Source organism: Oryzias latipes, chromosome 13 (assembly GCF_002234675.1).
Source record: "Oryzias latipes chromosome 13, ASM223467v1".
In the NCBI taxonomy this organism is placed as follows: domain Eukaryota; kingdom Metazoa; phylum Chordata; class Actinopteri; order Beloniformes; family Adrianichthyidae; genus Oryzias; species Oryzias latipes.
In genome coordinates, this window is record NC_019871.2 from 17,278,240 (window position 1) to 17,295,465 (window position 17,226).

A 17,226-nucleotide genomic window follows, 5' to 3' on the forward strand; every position below is an offset into this window, starting at 1 on the left:
ATTTGTTACGGGGGGAATGGGAGGTACCCAGGCGCAGAGAGGAGAGGAGGCAGGAGGATGCAGGGAATGGAGGTTTAATAACAAAACTGGAAACTACAAAACAAAACCACTGCAACAGGCAGGCAAAACTCGAGACTCGAAAAACTCTGAAAACGGGGGAGCGAGACAATTACAAACTATGGATCAGCACAGGAGGAAGGGAAAGACAGGACTTAAATACATACAAGGCAACAAGACACAGGTGGAAACACTCAGGACTGAATGGGTCAAGGTAAAACTCAAAACAACAACGAAACAGGAAATACTACAAAATAAAACAGGAAATCCAGCAACAAAACACAAATGAACTGAAACCGTTACATAACCCCCCCCTCAAGGAACCGCACCGAGGTTCCTCCAAGAGTCCAGGAGGAGGGGGCCCGAAAGGCCAATCCAAGGGCCAATAGCAGTCCGGTGAGTCGGCTCCGGAGGACGACCGGGAGGCCGCTCTGTCTGGCGAAGCGGGTCCGGAGGACGGCCCGGAGACCGCTCTGTCCGGCGAGGCGGATCCGGAGGGCGGCCGGGAGGCAGCGCCGTCCGGTATCTACAGTCTAACCAGCAAACGGCTGGCGGCTCGGGGTCCGGGGAAGGCGGCTGGGGCTCGGGGTCCGCGGCAGGCGGCTGGGGCTCGGGGTCCGCGGCAGGCGGCTGGGGCTCGGGGTCCGCGGCAGGCGGTCGGGGCTCGGGGTCCGCGGCAGGCGGCTCGGGTTCGGGGTCCGCGGCAGGCGGCTCGGGGTCCGCGGCAGGCGGCTCGGGTTCGGGGTCCGCGGCAGGCGGCTCGGGTTCGGGATCCGCGGCAGGAACGGAAGGGGTGGCGTCCGACAACCTCCTCGGAACCGGAACCGGTCGTGGACGGTCCGACACCCTCCTCGGAGCAGGAACTGGAGGAGTTGTGTCCAGCAACCTCCTCGGAGCCGGAACGGGTCGAGGTGCGTCCAGCGACTTCCTCGGAGCCGTAACGGGTCGTGGTGCGTCCGGGAACCTCCTCGGAGCCGGAACGGGAGGAGTTGGGTCCAGCAACCTCCTTGGAGCCGGAACGGGTCGTGGTGCGTCCGGGACCCTCCTGGGAGCCGGAACGGGTCGTGGTGGGTCCGACTCCCTCCTGGACGCAGGACCGGGTTGGGACGCCTCCAGTTCCACCTCCGGAACCAAAACGGGGCGTCGAGAGGGACGGTGGCGACGACGACGGCCCCTTCGCACAGCCAAACGAGGCCCGTCGAAGAAGGAGGCGGGGAGCTGACCCTCCAAAGTCCACTGGGACTCGACCCCCTCCTCCTCCAGGTAAGGGTCCTCCCACAGCCACAGGTCCTGGCCCAGAGGCTCCAGGAAGGCCCGTGGCCGGAGACTGTCCAGCGCCATCCAGGAGTCAAGGGAGGACTTACGGTGAGGGCGGCGGTGACGGCGACCTCCTCTTGAGGCTAGGCGACTCCCCTCGAAAATGGAACCGGAGACCTGGGACCAGGGGCATCTGGTCCTCTCTGCCTCCTGGCAATATGCCTCCAGGAGCCAGGAACAAAACACAAATGAACTGAAACCGTTACACAATTTAAAAATTATGCCCTATTTTTAACACAATTTTCATGTATAATATGAAGTTAAAAGGATGTCGTTCCGAACATGAACCCCTTACAATTGTCTTGGAGTAAAATCTAACCAAAAGCAGGCTCATTGAAACAACTTTTAATAATAATAATACAATTTTTATTAAAAATAATTTTAATGTGACACACATTACTTCTCACACAGTTTTCCCGATCTATATATCGTAAACAGTTATCAGCTTCCCTTTTTAGATGTCGTTTCCTCAGTCAGCGAAATATGAAGTTTGAATAAGTTAACTATCTCAACAAGGATTACAAAGTGGAGGACTTCCATCATTCCTTTTTTTGTTTCTTTGCACACCCTCATAATTTCTGGCCAATGACTGAAGAAATCTTTAGTCACATGCTTTTGTTTACAATCTTTGGTTTTAAACAAAATAGTCCGGTTGAAGGCAGTCTGAATACAGACCAAGCGCAAGGTTCAGGACAAGATCCGGACCAAATTAAGCGGACGCAGTCCGTAATAATGGACTTTTGCAGTCTGAATACACCTTTAGACATTTAAATGCGGACTGACTTACGATTCTAGTGGTTACCCTGTGAGCTGATTATGTTTAAGTTACTTTTATCTTCAAATCTGTCTCTAACAGGAAGCTAAAGTGTTGCTTCTTGGTCAGTCCATCTATATTATGTTCCTTTGCCCTTTTTTTTGTCTGAGGCTATTTTTAATATTTACGATAACTACGGTCAGTATGAATTCTTATGTGCCCCATTAATTTTCATTTACTTTTAACCCCATGTATGTTATCAAACATGTTAACAGATTTTTGATTAATACATAACAGTTTTATCCTGTGGCATACAACACCTTTAATGAGCACAGTCTAAAAACAGGCTTGTTTTTCTCATTTATTTGCCCATCTTTGAAAAGTTCATGGTTCCAGTGACATAATATCTCGTCAAGATGGCCACAATCAGAAATTACTGTATTTTTCGGAGGAAAAGTCGCACCTTTAAGAGAAAAGTCCAACATTTATGAAAACAGTCGCCAAACGTGATCCATGCTTCAAATTTGCATCTGCTGTGTCATGTTGCCTCTAGCAGCTCTCCTCCCCCACACGCCCCCTCCGCGCTTTCACGCTGCCGTCTTCCTCCTGCCTCCTGGCTCTAACTGTCGGTGTTAAAGGCACCACGACAATCTGAAAACATGATAGTTATTTTACAAAAACCACAGAGAGCCGAAGCACAAGAAGGAAAGAGCCGCATTTTGGACCGTTTACCTCTTTCCGCCAACGTATAGCTTTGGTTAGTGTGCGCGCGCGCGCCGCGTGCGGTCTGCACAACAACCCCGCTCCCCATACACACAAATAGCCAGACAGACCTGTCCTCTTCAGCAAGAATAGCGAAATTAATAAAATCATTAATTAACTGAAAACTGACAGACTCTGTGGGTTAAAATTTGCAGATAACTTGAATATCTTGTGGGACACAAAAAAAGCGACTTCTCCAGTACCGATAACAGAACCGTTGAGGTCAGATATTAACAATACTGCGGTCTTGAAGAATGTTGCCCCGGGGCTCGTTCGATACCGGGGCTCGGTACCCATCCCTAGTTAATACAGTGGCAACCTGGGGGATAGCCCTGCCTATAGCCACTAAGACTCATGGGAAGTGTGAAATCTTGTGTGTTGAATCCTCCACCATCCCTGAGAGAGCTATGAAGAGAAGTGACGTTCATGTTCACTGCCGGAAAGGAGATGGAGCAATCTATTTTTCTGTCGACTCTGAGACTGTTTGATGGAGAGTTAAATATGAGGCAAGGACAGTCAACAAAGCTAGTTAATTAGCAGCTCGGCTCTCATTTCCCCGCTACAAGTGACAAAGCAGTTCAGTCGTTACAATGCATGTGCAGGAAAAAAAGAAAAAATGTACCGAAACGATACAGAAGTAAACCGAAACGAAACTGCTGTACCAAAATTGCTCGGTTCAACTACATTTATAGTTACACCCCTACTATTTGGGGTCAAGATGACCATTGATGTGTTATCCCTACCATGACAAAGGTCGATAAAGGTGGAGAGGATTTTATGTAATCCATGGAAACCAATGAATATCACAAATCATTGAAGAAAAAAGTTTAGCGCACTGTCTTGTGGGGTCTAGATGACCTCACTCCCAATTTCAAAGTGCCAAATACTTTTTTTTTCTGCGGGATGGGAGAAGATACAAAATCAATGCATCTCTATTACTGTGCGGGAATATATTCTCAGAGTTTTGCGGGTGCGGGCGGGAGTGGACATACATATTGCGGGTGCGGGCGGGAGTGTAACGCATACGTTGCGGGAGCGGGCGGGATTGGTCAGAAATTCGGCGGGAGCGGGATGAAGAAAATAGTCCCGCGCAGGGCTCTACTGTGTACATGTCTATGTTTTATACCAAACATAAACAGCTTCTGAGGTGACCAGATAATTTGATTGACTACATACTTTAAACTTTTCCCCAAAGCCTGGGAATTTTTGTCACTTTTGATCATCTTCACAAATATTATCTGTATTGTTTTACCACCCTGTCTATTAGTTTTAAAATCAAGCCTTATTCGGTTCTACATTTTTATCCGTTTATCATTGGAGATTTTTGTTTTGGATTGGGAAGTGGTCAGCTTTTCTGTTTTTAAGACCTCTGTGTTAATCATCTGTTCATCTAAGACTCATCATCGCTTCCTCTTTAGTTCAAAACTTTCTATGTCCAGCATGTACTGTGTTACTTGCAACATACACACACACACGCTCATGCCCATTGTTGATTTACTCATTGACCATCACTCTCTTTGCAGTATCCTGTTGGTCTTTGTGCTGGGGGGGATCAATAACCTTCTTACTCACCTTGCTTATCCCCTGTGTCTCAGCCAGAGCAGCAGCAGTGGCCCTTCGTCAGCCATTTGTTGTGCTGAAAGAATTTACAAATGCACACACACATACAGCTGTTAGTGTTTTTAAATAAAAAAGTTTTTAAAAATCCAGGAAGAGACCAGATAATAGTGAGGATTGGGCCATAAACTGCTTATCTTTGCGAGTCTGTGGGAGAGGGGGCATGAGGTGGGGGATTGGAGGCACACACAGAAATCTGAACTCATAGTTTCCCGCTCTCTCCCTGACATTAGCTGAACAGAGCCAATTACTGCCAGGTAATAGGTGAATGTCACAATAGCAGGATGTCATAAAGCTCTGGAGTGCTCTAATGGGTTTTGTTCAGGTTGAGGTGATACATGCCCCCTTTATGTGCACACAGAAAGAGACATGCTCTTCCAGGAAATACTTTTTTTCAGCTTTATTTATTTAGTCACTAAATCCCAGAACCATGATACGTTCAGAGATCTCATACAGCTGAAGTAGAGAAATCAACTGGTGTTGAAATTGTGAATACACACTGTGCTGCTTCCTGAGATTTACATCAACAAATATCTAGAAAGGTATATGCTTGCCTAGAATAAACACAATCCATGATGCAGTTTCAACTATATAAAAAAGTTTGGCATGTTAGCAAAGCAAAGCGGCAAAGGAAGAGGTCGCTGCCAGCCATCAGAGCTTGTAGCCCCAGGAGAGGAGGACAGATGGGAGATCATGGAGGCTTATGGATTCACTGATCGTGTAAGCTTCAAATGCTGCTTCAGCTACTGACACAGAAAGACTGGGAGAGAAGAGCAGAGTGGGGGGAAGAAAACATCAGTCTTTGACGTATAGGGCCTTGTCTTAGCACACCAGGTGGACAAAGACAGAGTCCACCTGGCCCCAGAGTACGGCTCTTCGGCAGCTGTGTGATCGCTCTGGTGCTATCACTGGCTGCTGGCCCGCCTTGCAGAGGTGTGTACTAACTGCTGTTAGTGGGAGCAGATCTAGTGGCCGGTTGGACTAAACACCTCCCACTACATATGTGCTAGCCATGCCCGAGCACTGACTGTAAAATGACTTTATGAGTAGAGACAGTAATTGCGAGCTATCCAACCCCCGTTGTGCTGTTAGTACAGCCTTACTAGTACGCCCTTAGATATACCTCTGCAGTGGTGCAGAGGTAAAGTGGTTGATTTTCTTTCAAATGCTTTTTAAATAGTTACTGTAGTACACAGTTTTCTTAATAATACCTAATTTCCCATCATTGCCTACAGATGAACCTGAAATGTAAAATTTCTAATAAACAGACTATGTTCTAGGAACTTTGTGTGATTTAATATCAGAGTTTGAACCAAACATTCACATGTTTCAATGATTTTTTTTACAATTAATAAAATAACAGTGTCCAATTTGTAAAGCGAAATAAGTGTTTTTAAAGTTTGTATAAAAGCAGTGAGTTGCACTTTAAAAGTAATTCAAAGAAATAGACAAGAATTTTGATAGAGAAGAAAAAAGGATTTTACATTCATTAAGGAATTTTGACTCCTTAATAAATATTTCTACATAAGACATTAAAACAGGTTATTCTTTAAAAAAAATGATTTTCTATCTTTGTAATCTACATTTTTTAAACCATAAATTTTTAATTGGGCCTTTAATTGAGAAGAAAAGCAAATCATTTCCTTGACTCTAACTTACTTGGCTTTAGGATTGTCGTATAGTCTTTTTATTAGTGTCTTCAAGTTTCTGCTCTTTCCTCCTACATACTTTTCAGTGAAAAAGGATGAAAGGCAGGTTCACCTGTCCTTATATTAATTAAGGATACCATTTTTGAAACAACCAGTGGTCTACCTTTGACATGCGTATGGTTGTGGCCTTATCAGTCAACATGTTTAATCAGTATCATCCTAATATAGTGGGCAACAGTGTTGGACTGGAGCAAAGTGCTCTTTATCTGGAAACTTGAGGATGGTCCCTATTGTTACTGACAGGATCTTGTTCCTTTTAGACTGTAAACAGTTTGTAAAACAAGAAAGAAAATAGATAAAACTTTTATTTTTCCAATTCACAGACTCACATATGTATTTATGTATGAATAATGGGGCAATTCTCTTTCGTCATTGTCATTGGCCAAAAAAATGCTCACCCGCGATGTCTTTACAAATTTCTTGTCTTCCAGTCTTCTGGGACCAGTGTGGTGGTGGACATTGCGGTGATGGGAGAGGCCCATGGTTTGATCTCAGACCTGTTGGCTGACCCCTCGCTGCCTCCCAACACCTGTAGCTCTTTAAAGGCGGTCAGCAACCTCCTCAGCACCCAGATCAGCCTCCAGCCACTTCACCGACCCCGCATCCCACCAGACACACGCCCCTGCTCTGACTCTGAGGATGGACCTGAAAAGCCAGAAAGACTGGCCCTTCCAAAGGTTATTACTGTCTATTTTAGTATCTGTTTTCATTCATGTGCCTCTGGTCTATGTGATACTCGACAGTGTTATGACTCACTAGAAAGGAGTCAATCTAATGCATGTATTTAGAGTCTGTGTGTGCTGCTTTGTTTTGTTGATGCGTGTCTAACATGTAAAATGCTATACATATGTATTCCTGACATCTTCATATAGATCGGAAAACCTAAACAGCAGGAATTCATGGCCGAGCCCATTCACACTGTTTAAGACTGAGTTCAGGTGTGGAAATGTGCAAAACATAGTTCATTTTAAAAGGAGGGGCTGGTTTCACTTTTAAATAAACTCACAAGTTCACAGTCATATAAGGGGAAGCAAACTACCCACTCAGTTATACTGAGCTTACTTGGAGTCTCTCCAGAATGTCCTGGGTCTTCCCTGGAGTTTCCGATCAGTGAGGCATGCCCGGAACACCTCCCCAGGGAGGCGTCCAGGAGGCATCCGGACCAGATGCCTCAACCACCTCAACTAGCTTCTCCACTCTGAGCTCTTTCTGGGTGACTGAGCAGCTTCTCACCCTACCTCTAATGGAGCAACACACCTGTATGACCTTGTTGGTAAATTATTGGTGTTTGGATATTTGGGTCTCAAAAATGTGATAGCAAACCAAAACAAATGAGCGTGTCACATCTGCCATTATTCCCTTCTCAAGTCTACACAGTTAATCCCAGTATCCTGTTCTAAAATCAACCATTATAACGTTTTTTGCAATTTTGTAAATCAAAAGAATTTTCTTGTTATCAAGCTAAACATCTATTAAAAAAAAAGTGAGACTTTGGATGACAAACCTTTCTTGGGGAGGGGTTGAAACATTTCTAACTGAGCATATAAGATAGTACCACCACTGACATTTATTTACATCTATGGTTCAACAATGTATGGATGCCATAAATGTATTGCAGTTGCAGTTGTGTACCATCAATGGTCATTCTTTTCTAAATCGACACACATTTTAGCTGGCTGTATAATGTGGGGTTGTAATTTCTTAACAAGATAATAACCAGATTTTCATGGTTTTCATGTTTATGTGTATGCCCTCTTTGCATATATGACCTTCATCTCCTCCCTCTCTGCTGACGCAAACGCTTGCAGAGGGCTTTTCAATGTTTTACAAGGCGTGTGCTTTAAAATGTATGCAGGCACTCAAAGCAGCAGAGAAATTAAATAAAGCGTGTAACGCGGTGCAGGATAGTCTACCTGGAAAGAGATTCACTGCTCCACAGCACTTAAATGTTTGACGCATGTACTGAGTCTCAATAAGATTCTGCATAACTCTAACTCATTGGGGGGATTTTTTTATTCTGCATGAGTGTTCATAGACGCCGTGAGTGGTTCATCTCACTGCCACTGCCCTAATGTAGGACTTTGAAGTAAAGAGAATAATAGATGTTACGTAAACATGGGAAGCTGGCATCCTCGGATGTTTGAGGAAAAGACATGGCATCTTTTTTATATTTAACTTTTACGTTAATTTATCACTTCAATAATTGAGATATTATTCCAATTATCAGCCAGACTCTTTGGGAGGAAAATTGGAAAAATTAAGAAAACATATGTAATCTGGAAATGAGATAAACGTCCTGTAATTAGTGTTACTACCCCTTGTATTTATTTTTTCTTGATCATTAGCAAAGTCAGATGTGGCTTGAGGGTGGTCACTCTTTTTTACAAAGCACACATCTTTTAAAAAATGTTGGCATGTAGATAGAGGGATAGCAGTTTTTTGCTGGTCTTTTTTTTTTTTAGCCCTGTGTAACTTTTTTTAGTGTGTGCGATGTACAATATAAAGCATTTAGGAGTGGTCACTATCATGCAAATATTAGATAAAAGTCATGGGAAAATTATTTTATGATGTTTCCCTTAAAGGGAAATCAGTTTATTGCATGACTGACAACATAAAACAGATCAGGCCCTCAGATTAGTTGGTGAGGTTTTATACACAAGCATATTTGGTTAAAAGGTGGGGAACTGTTGCATCCAATTCTAAAAGTCTGGATGGTACGACTTTTAGTTTGACATTTTTTTTTATAATGTGCACAATTTAACTTGCAGTGCAAACAAATCTTAGTTACAAAGATAGGTGCAAAGATAAACGTTTTTGGTATTTTAACGCCAGTTAAAACATGTTTCAGCAAATGTAGAATGACTTTAAACACAAAACTTTATCATTTTTCTTTTTTTTTTTTTTAATTGGAATAAAAAAAAATAGAAATTCTAGAAATATTTAAATTGTGTTTTGAAATGCTCAATATTCGTTCTGGCAGGACGTCTGCTGGTCCAATACTGTGTTTTGGTCATGAGACTGTCTTTATTGGAGGAGTTGGGACTCAAAACCCCCACTGCTGTGTTTCTGTCTAGGGGGGGAAACCGCTACATCCACTGCTCCCCTTTTTTTAAATGTCTTTAGGTATTGAAAAAATACTTTTCCTGGCAGAAAACATTTAATAAGCACCTTAGCAATTCAAGAAACCAGCAGCAGAGTAGAGAAACATAGTTCACCAGGTACATGCTGAGACTTGGACTTTTACAGTTTGAGATTTCCTGACATCAGTCGGGAGGGGGAAGAGAAACTGTTGCAAAGCTCCAAAATCAAACAACAAAAACTAAGATTTTCATCTTTGGCCTTTATAAATATGAAACATCATAGCAAGATATTCAGCCCAAACACTGCTGAAGTCGCATAGAAAAGTCAGACACTGTTTCTCATTTACACTGCAGCGTCTCAGGAGGAGTCTGCCCCCTGGACTGCTGAGGAGAATTTCATCAACTTGGACAACAACCACCTCGGCTACAGGGCTGCCCACCATCGAGCCAGGCCCAGTATGCAGGGATCGCTCCGCCAGCGTCAAACACACTCCAGACAGGTTATCCGACTCACCCCCCACCCTCTCACACTATAGATGATGTCGGATTTGTCTTCCTGACCCACACTTTTGTCAAAGCAGTGATTCATGGAACCACTCGTTGATGATGACCATCTCAAAGAGCCGCTCCATGTCTGCTTCCTGTGCTGCCTCCATGACTTCCAACCACCTTTACAGCAAACCACTAGGAAGATCAGGTGTGTGTTTTTGAGTTTTCATCTCTTCTGTGAGCTCAGCATGGCATCGGTGACAGTTGGGAGAAGAAACTGTTCAGATTCTTTAGATTGATGTTGAACCTGATCCATTATTTCTAAAATAAGTCTGACATAAAGATCATGAATTAAAAAAATGTGTCAGGGCACTGTTACATGAAAAAATAGGGGACAAAAAAGGACAGAAATATTATCGTAAATCTGGATTCTTCAAAAAAATTCAGTGTTTCTCTTTTTTTGTTTAGGTCTTCCTCCCTCCAACATATCACCTCTGGGCTCTCCATGCCCATCACCTCCCATCCAGGGAACTCCTGTCCCCAGCCCTACGATAAAGATGTGTCCAGTGCAACTTCCTGAGCCGGCTGGACCACAGACCGAGCGGACACCTGTTTCTGTGGCCCCCAAAAGTCATCACAGAGCCTTAACTCACAGCCAGAGCGCCCCAAACTCCACCACCATTCACTGGCGACCTCCATCCCTCTGCGGCAGGTAACACACTGATGCAGTCACACTATTGCACTCAGACATTTTTAAGCCACAAACACTTTTAAAGATCTGGCAGTGAACAGGCTGGAAACCTGCTGAGAATTAGCTGACAGCTGTTGCATGCAGGCTGTGCTTGTGGAGATGAGTCACTTTACTCATGTGAGCTGAGAGAAAAGGAATTGTTTTGGTCTCTGCTCTTTTGTCAGCTGTGGCAGGCCATTCAACAGTCAGCTCAACCATGGAGGAGAAACTGGGGGCAAAGGACATAGAATGGTCCCTCCAGGTAAACCATTGCCACACAAAAGCAGCATTTTCTCACAAGTTTAAGTTATACTATGCTAACTTTGCCAGTTTGGTGGGACAACAAGGTGTTGCATTTTCTTAACTCGGGTTTTCCTTTCAGATGAGCGTGCAGTAGCTTTATCAGACTATGACAGCACCTACGACAGCACCTATGAGACCAACCACAGTGACAGCAGTGACTTTGCACAGAATGAGGAAGATGGAGAAGGAGGGAAGAAGCCCTCTGTACTGAGGGAAAGTTGCAGGGAGTGTCCAGCAGAGGACATTGTTCTTCACCCACTTCTTCCATCCCCAGAGGTAGCCAATGGGACTTCTACCAGGGTTAGGGTAAAAAAATGAAACCGAATGTTAATGGTTCCTTTTAGGCATCAAAAATATTTATGGGGATAATATCTGATTATAGACCTTGCTCAATTTTATCAACTTTTACATGAAAGGACACAGTCATCTCTGTATCGAAGACTCCGATGATGCCAGAGCTGGAGCCTCTCATGAGTCAACTCAACAACTGGAACTTCCCCATTTTCAGTCTAGTGGAGAGAACCCACGGAAAGACTGGCTGCATCCTCAGTCAGGTAATGACTAGCTAATATGAAAAGGTTTCTGCAAGACTGACTTTAAGATTTACGAAAATAGCAACTAAAGATGTTTGATTAAGCCTACTATCATTTATTATAACTACATAATTCAGTCTCATATCCAACATTTGCTAAACTGTTTTTCAATGTTTAAATAAAATTGTAGTAGAGCAACATATTGTAAGGATAAACAGAGAAGTTGTTTTTGTTTGTTTATGATATTGTTTTCTTTTCTTGTAGGTTTCTTATAGACTCTTTGAAGATTCTGGCCTGTTTGAAACCTTTAAGATCCCCATTAAAGAGTTTATGAACTACTTCCATGCTTTGGAGAATGGATACAGGGATATTCCTTGTGAGTAGTACATTTTTAAGAAGTGTGCAGCATTACTCTAACCTACCACAAGGGGGAGACTTTTGCATTAAATAAAAATGATGTGTAGCGTTGCATTCCTTGTGTATTTTGTGGTTGTTAGCTGATGGAAATAAGTTTTACATTTGCAGAACAACAAAAAATGACTTTGTAAAGGTGTGAAACCCATTATGTGTACTGTAAGGTATAACAGTAAGGTTGCATGGCAGCTGAACATTTCTGAAGGTACTTTGCTTGACACTAACACTCAATCTCTGCCCAGATCACAACCGGATCCATGCTACTGATGTGCTTCATGCTGTCTGGTACCTCACCACGCAGCCTGTTCCAGGCCTCCCCACCCTGCGAACTGAAAATGGAATTCACACTGGTGCGAACTTTTCTTCTGTGCAAGATATTTTATTTCCATTTTTTTAAGCATCAATCTCAGTTTTTTTAATATAAAAAAAGTATTATTCTTAGCAACAAGTGGGCATTTCAGCTACTATGGTTAAACAGGGCCAGTGTTCCTAAGAAATTAGATTCTTGTTCTCACAGAAAATCTCTTAAAGTGGCATGTGTCTTTGCTTCAGTTCAGAGAGAGAAAAGGCTTATGTGTCCAACTCATTGAAAGTATTTTACTAATGGCCAACATTTTATCTCTACAGACTCAGCGAATGGCATTACCCCTCGAGCCACAAGCTTTCTGGCATCAAGGATAAACCTGGAGCTGGAGGAGGAGTATGGTTCCCTGGCTGGGCTCATCCCTGGTCTGGAGCTCATGGCTCTTTATGTAGCCGCAGCAATGCATGACTATGACCACCCTGGAAGAACCAACGCTTTTTTGGTTGCCACCAGTGCACCACAGGTAAACAAAGTTTGATTTAGTTTTTTTTTTTATTAACAAGTGTATTAAAAACAAATCAAAAATGTTAACTTCAATACCAAAAAAATTCATTTTATTGTTGGATTTTTATCATGTTTAATTTTTAGTTTTATTAAAATACATTAGTTATAATTTGAATTAAGTTAGGAGGCTCTGATCAAAATTCCTTTAAACGCTTTAAATGGAGATTTCCAAATAAAAGATTTAGGCCCGAATTTTCTTTCTTTCAAAGAATCCAAAGATTAGACCTCTCTTACTTAGAAGTGGATTTACACCATATAAATCTGATTCCTTTCTATGCTTTGGAAATGTAATTCTTGTGAAACTCATGAGTAAATCACTTGTAAAACAATATGTTTCTGTAATTTGACAAGTAACAAAAGGAGCAAAAAGATCTCAAAGTAAACCAGTGGTAACAATGCCTGAAGGATTATGTTGAAAGTACAAAGAACAATCAGTTTCAACTACAATATGGTGGTGAAATGGAGACAAATTGTCTTAATTTATTCTGGTGTGTTCTGCACATATGGATAAATCTGTATGTGAGTTCACATTTTTTATTTGTTTTGCTCTCTAAAGAGGTTTGCTTGTGTTTAAACAAATTAAACAATTTTCTTTTAGTTTCAATGATTCAATGACACTTGTTCAATGTGCTGTCATGCGATTAATTTTATTTTGCAATTCATTATTCACAACCTGTAGTTGATTTATCTAAGAACTTTACTTTTAATCTAATCTAATAATTGATGTGAAAAGTCTGATTTTTAGGTATATCTTTTTAAATTTTGACACTGTGGCAAAGTAAAAGATCAAAATACAACTAAAAAACTGGATTTACGAAGTTTTACCTTATATAACAGACTTTTACACCACAAAGAGGTTTTTTTTTTTTAATCTAAAAAAATTACGACAAAAAAAAGAAAGAAATAAAATAAACCATCGGGTCCAGAGTGCTCTAATTCAACATATCAAAAACAGTAGGAACAATTTTCTGACCAATCCAAAAAATATTGACCACAAACGTCATATTAAAACCCTAAAATATATCTTGACACACCTTATTCTACAGTTTACGAAGAATAATTTGCTCCATTAATTTATGATAACAAACACCTCATCAAGGTTTATCCTTACATAAAGGAAGAAATTCTACTACTATAGAGAGAGTAGTTATAGAGTTATGGCATTTTTTTGGGTTAATTCTGTTTAGAATTACAACAACATTGTTGACTTCATAGCGTAGAAAGAGTTCATTCAAAATTAAAAGTAAACAGTTGGACCCTTTTTTATATCTAGAGATTAATGAGATTTAAAAAATAATGTGAGAATGTGTCTGTAATTAATAAGAATTTCCTGAAAATGTACTCGAAATACTATTATTATTGCATGCTGATTTCACTTTGCCCTGTTTACAGGCTCTTCTGTACAACGACAGATCGGTCTTGGAAAACCATCATGCAGCTTCAGCTTGGAACCTCTTCATGTCTCAACCTGAGTATAACTTCCTGATGAATCTTGAACATGTGGAATTCAAACGCTTTCGCTTCCTCGTTATTGAAGCTATCCTGGCCACTGACCTCAAAAAACATTTTGACTTCCTCACAGAATTCAATGCAAAGGTAAACATTCACGTCTTACACATTCAGACATGTTCTTTTTTCAGACAAGATTAAAAACAGGAAGCTTTTCTTTCACAATACCGTAACCAGTGAACATTTACTGTAACGTCCTTTTTTTCCTCAGGTGGGTGATGAAGGAGTGTCTGGTATTGATTGGACCAATGAGAACGATCGATTGTTGGTGTGCCAGATGTGCATCAAACTAGCAGATGTCAATGGTCCGTTGAAGTGTAAGGAGCTGCACCTGCAGTGGACAGAGGGGATCATCAATGAGTTCTATGAGCAGGTATTTTCATCAGAATCAGACCTGCAGCTGTTCACAGGAGACACAAAAAACACCTTGCTTTTTCAAGTCATTTTGAAAGACATCTAGGCCACAATTAATCTGTGTTTTATGCTACTCACTTGATTCATCCATCAAAGATGATATACTGTAAATGGTACTTCTGATAAAGCTGTAAACATGCTCACTGAAATACAAAAATATCCTGAGTAACAAATCTATATGTATCCACACACACAAACACACACAGGTTTATGTATCTATTTGTTTAATCTCCTACCTTGTATTTGTTTGTACGAAATAAACCAAATCATAAAAATGAACATATTTATTACTGGTTGATGCCTTAGCCACACCCACATTTCTCAAGTATTTACACCCTCGACATAAACACGACCAGGGGTCAAAAAATTGCATCGCTCCTCATGAGCAGTGCAACTCTCATTATAATGAGAGTTAGACAGGAATCTCCATGGGGCGTGACGTTTGCAGATAACATTATCTGCAGTGAGAACAGGTGGAGGAAAATCTAGGAAGAATTGAAGAAGGCTTTAAGTACATAGGGTCAACAGTTCAGAGCAACACAGTGTGAAAATGAGGTAACGCGGTGTGTGGAAGGAGGTTGAGGAAGGTTTCAGGTGTGATATGTGACAAATGGTGTTAAAAGACTAAAAGGAAAGGCGTACAACATAGTGGAGAGACCAGCCACTTTGTTGGTTTAGAGACACCATTAAAAAAACTACAAACATGCCTTGCAAAATTGGGTAAATTGATACGAATTTACATTAAATATCTGTTATTTTACCTGCAGCACACACACCGCACACCCACACCACAATACACAGGTGGGATCGGGGAGGGGCGGCCGGTCTTCACCTGCCTGGTCCTCTCAGGGCGGCCTGGCGTGTGGGGACCCTGTTAGCCGAGACGGTGGCCGGGCGTGTGGTGCTAGGGCGTCGGTGGGTTGGAGGGGGTTACTGTGTAGCGTCGGGGGGCAACCAGAAGAATGTGTTTGTGTGAGAGTGCATGGGTGGGGACAGGCCTGGGGGTTACCTCGCCAATACTCGCTGGGGCTCATCTTCCCTTTTGCAGAGTCGGAAGGGCAGCAGGGGGAGGATAAGGAAGGAAGGGTTAAGGAACGTGTTGGGGGAGGGGGGCTGTAGAGGTAAGTCTAGTGTGGGGGAGGTAGGGGTGGAGCTGTGGGTGCGTTGTGATCTCTGGACTGCTTGGGTCTGGCCTGCAGTGACGAGGTTCCGGCTGGGTGGTGGGCTGCTCCTGGGCCCTCTGGGTCCTGGCTTCGTCCTTGGCCCGCGTCTCGGTATCCAGCGCCCAGTGGCCCCAATGGTTGCCGCCCGGTGCAGCGGAGCGCGCCTGTCCTGTGGCCTGGGGGTCTGCTTTATCCTAACCCACAGTGTATTGATGGACAGATATCTTGCTCTAAACTTAGTGTCAGAACTTCACATTTGGATGCAATATTTGCCTTTCTGCAGATCTAGCATAAATGTTTCACATCTTAAAATCATAATGTATTCAAATTAGCAACTTGGCGCTTGTATCCCCTCACTTTCTCCCCCTCCCTCTTTATTTTTTTTCTTCAACCCCCACACACACACACACACACACACACTTTCCCCCCTCTCCCTCCCCTTTAATAAAAAGAACATGCAATGTAACAAATACATGTAACAAATAAATAAAAAATAATAAATAAATACAAAATAGAAAGGGGTTTATACAAATGATTCATAACCCCTTTTTGTAAAAGTAAAACCTGTCCAACACAGAAGGCCTTCAGCGTTCATCTGTTTGCTCAGTTGTTGGACAGAACAAATAAAAAAAAAAACTGTTATCTGAGCACATCAAACCACAACAAATAAGAATAAAACACAGAGAATAACAAGACTTTTATATTCGAGGGACTGTGAGGACTGATGCACTGTGACTTCAGAGTAAAAAGTCATTTGAAATCATTTGTTGCATGCTTCTATATTGATCATGTTAAAAAGGTTCTAACCAGTCATGGTAAAACATTTGCCTTTTAATTTGGAGTGATCTTTGCCAATTCAACAATGCACCTCTACACAAAAAAACAACAACAATGATATCACCAACGCATCTGACAGTACAGGCTTTGCAAAAGGTTGGGAGTGAGAATGAAAAATGCAGGAGCAGAAGTCTCTGAAGTCACCGAAGAGGCTTGAGTGCCCGAGCAAAATGCTGTGGATGTTTGTGTGAGCAGCAGTGTGTGACCAGAAACCCCCATCTGAAGTGTAGTAAAGCATCTTTGCAAAGGTTCCTTTTATACCCAATCCTTGCACCCTCTCCAGACAGAATTGCTTCTTAAAATGTAGTCAAACTTCTTGTTCTTTTTTATTCCCACTGACTTTTAATGTGACAAATTTGAGTTGTAACAATTAAATATTTGAAACAAACATGAATGAAACTAAAGACAAAAATCAATTCAACTGTGTTAATCTTTTATCAGTGTACAAAGAAATGAACAAACTACAACTGGAACTTTTGTTGCAAAAAGAAATTCTGGAAATTATTGTAATAAGTATTTATGGAACTTTCAGCTACATGACCCCGAAGGGACAAAACAGGTTTAGAAGATAAATGGATGAATATAGGAAACGTATTGCACTCAATAAAGAAAGGCCATCTTTGTTGTAAATTTTTTCATGTATTAAAAAAAGTTGTTCGTTCTACGATTT

The 17,226-nt window shown here is 42.0% G+C and overlaps 1 protein-coding gene across 1 annotated transcript in view; it reads left to right on the forward strand.

The window, feature by feature from the left end:
* Window positions 1-17,226, forward strand: part of LOC101174445 (cGMP-inhibited 3',5'-cyclic phosphodiesterase A) — an 84,598-nt gene that overhangs the window by 55,718 nt on the left and 11,654 nt on the right. The window contains exons 2-13 of the mRNA XM_011482616.3: window positions 6,648-6,893; window positions 9,651-9,796; window positions 9,878-9,993; window positions 10,254-10,497; window positions 10,701-10,777; window positions 10,898-11,094; window positions 11,235-11,372; window positions 11,616-11,727; window positions 12,008-12,115; window positions 12,393-12,592; window positions 14,026-14,229; window positions 14,354-14,515. Of these exons, the coding sequence (XP_011480918.1) occupies window positions 6,648-6,893; window positions 9,651-9,796; window positions 9,878-9,993; window positions 10,254-10,497; window positions 10,701-10,777; window positions 10,898-11,094; window positions 11,235-11,372; window positions 11,616-11,727; window positions 12,008-12,115; window positions 12,393-12,592; window positions 14,026-14,229; window positions 14,354-14,515 (1,950 nt within the window). The remainder of the gene's footprint in view (window positions 1-6,647; window positions 6,894-9,650; window positions 9,797-9,877; window positions 9,994-10,253; window positions 10,498-10,700; window positions 10,778-10,897; window positions 11,095-11,234; window positions 11,373-11,615; window positions 11,728-12,007; window positions 12,116-12,392; window positions 12,593-14,025; window positions 14,230-14,353; window positions 14,516-17,226) is intronic.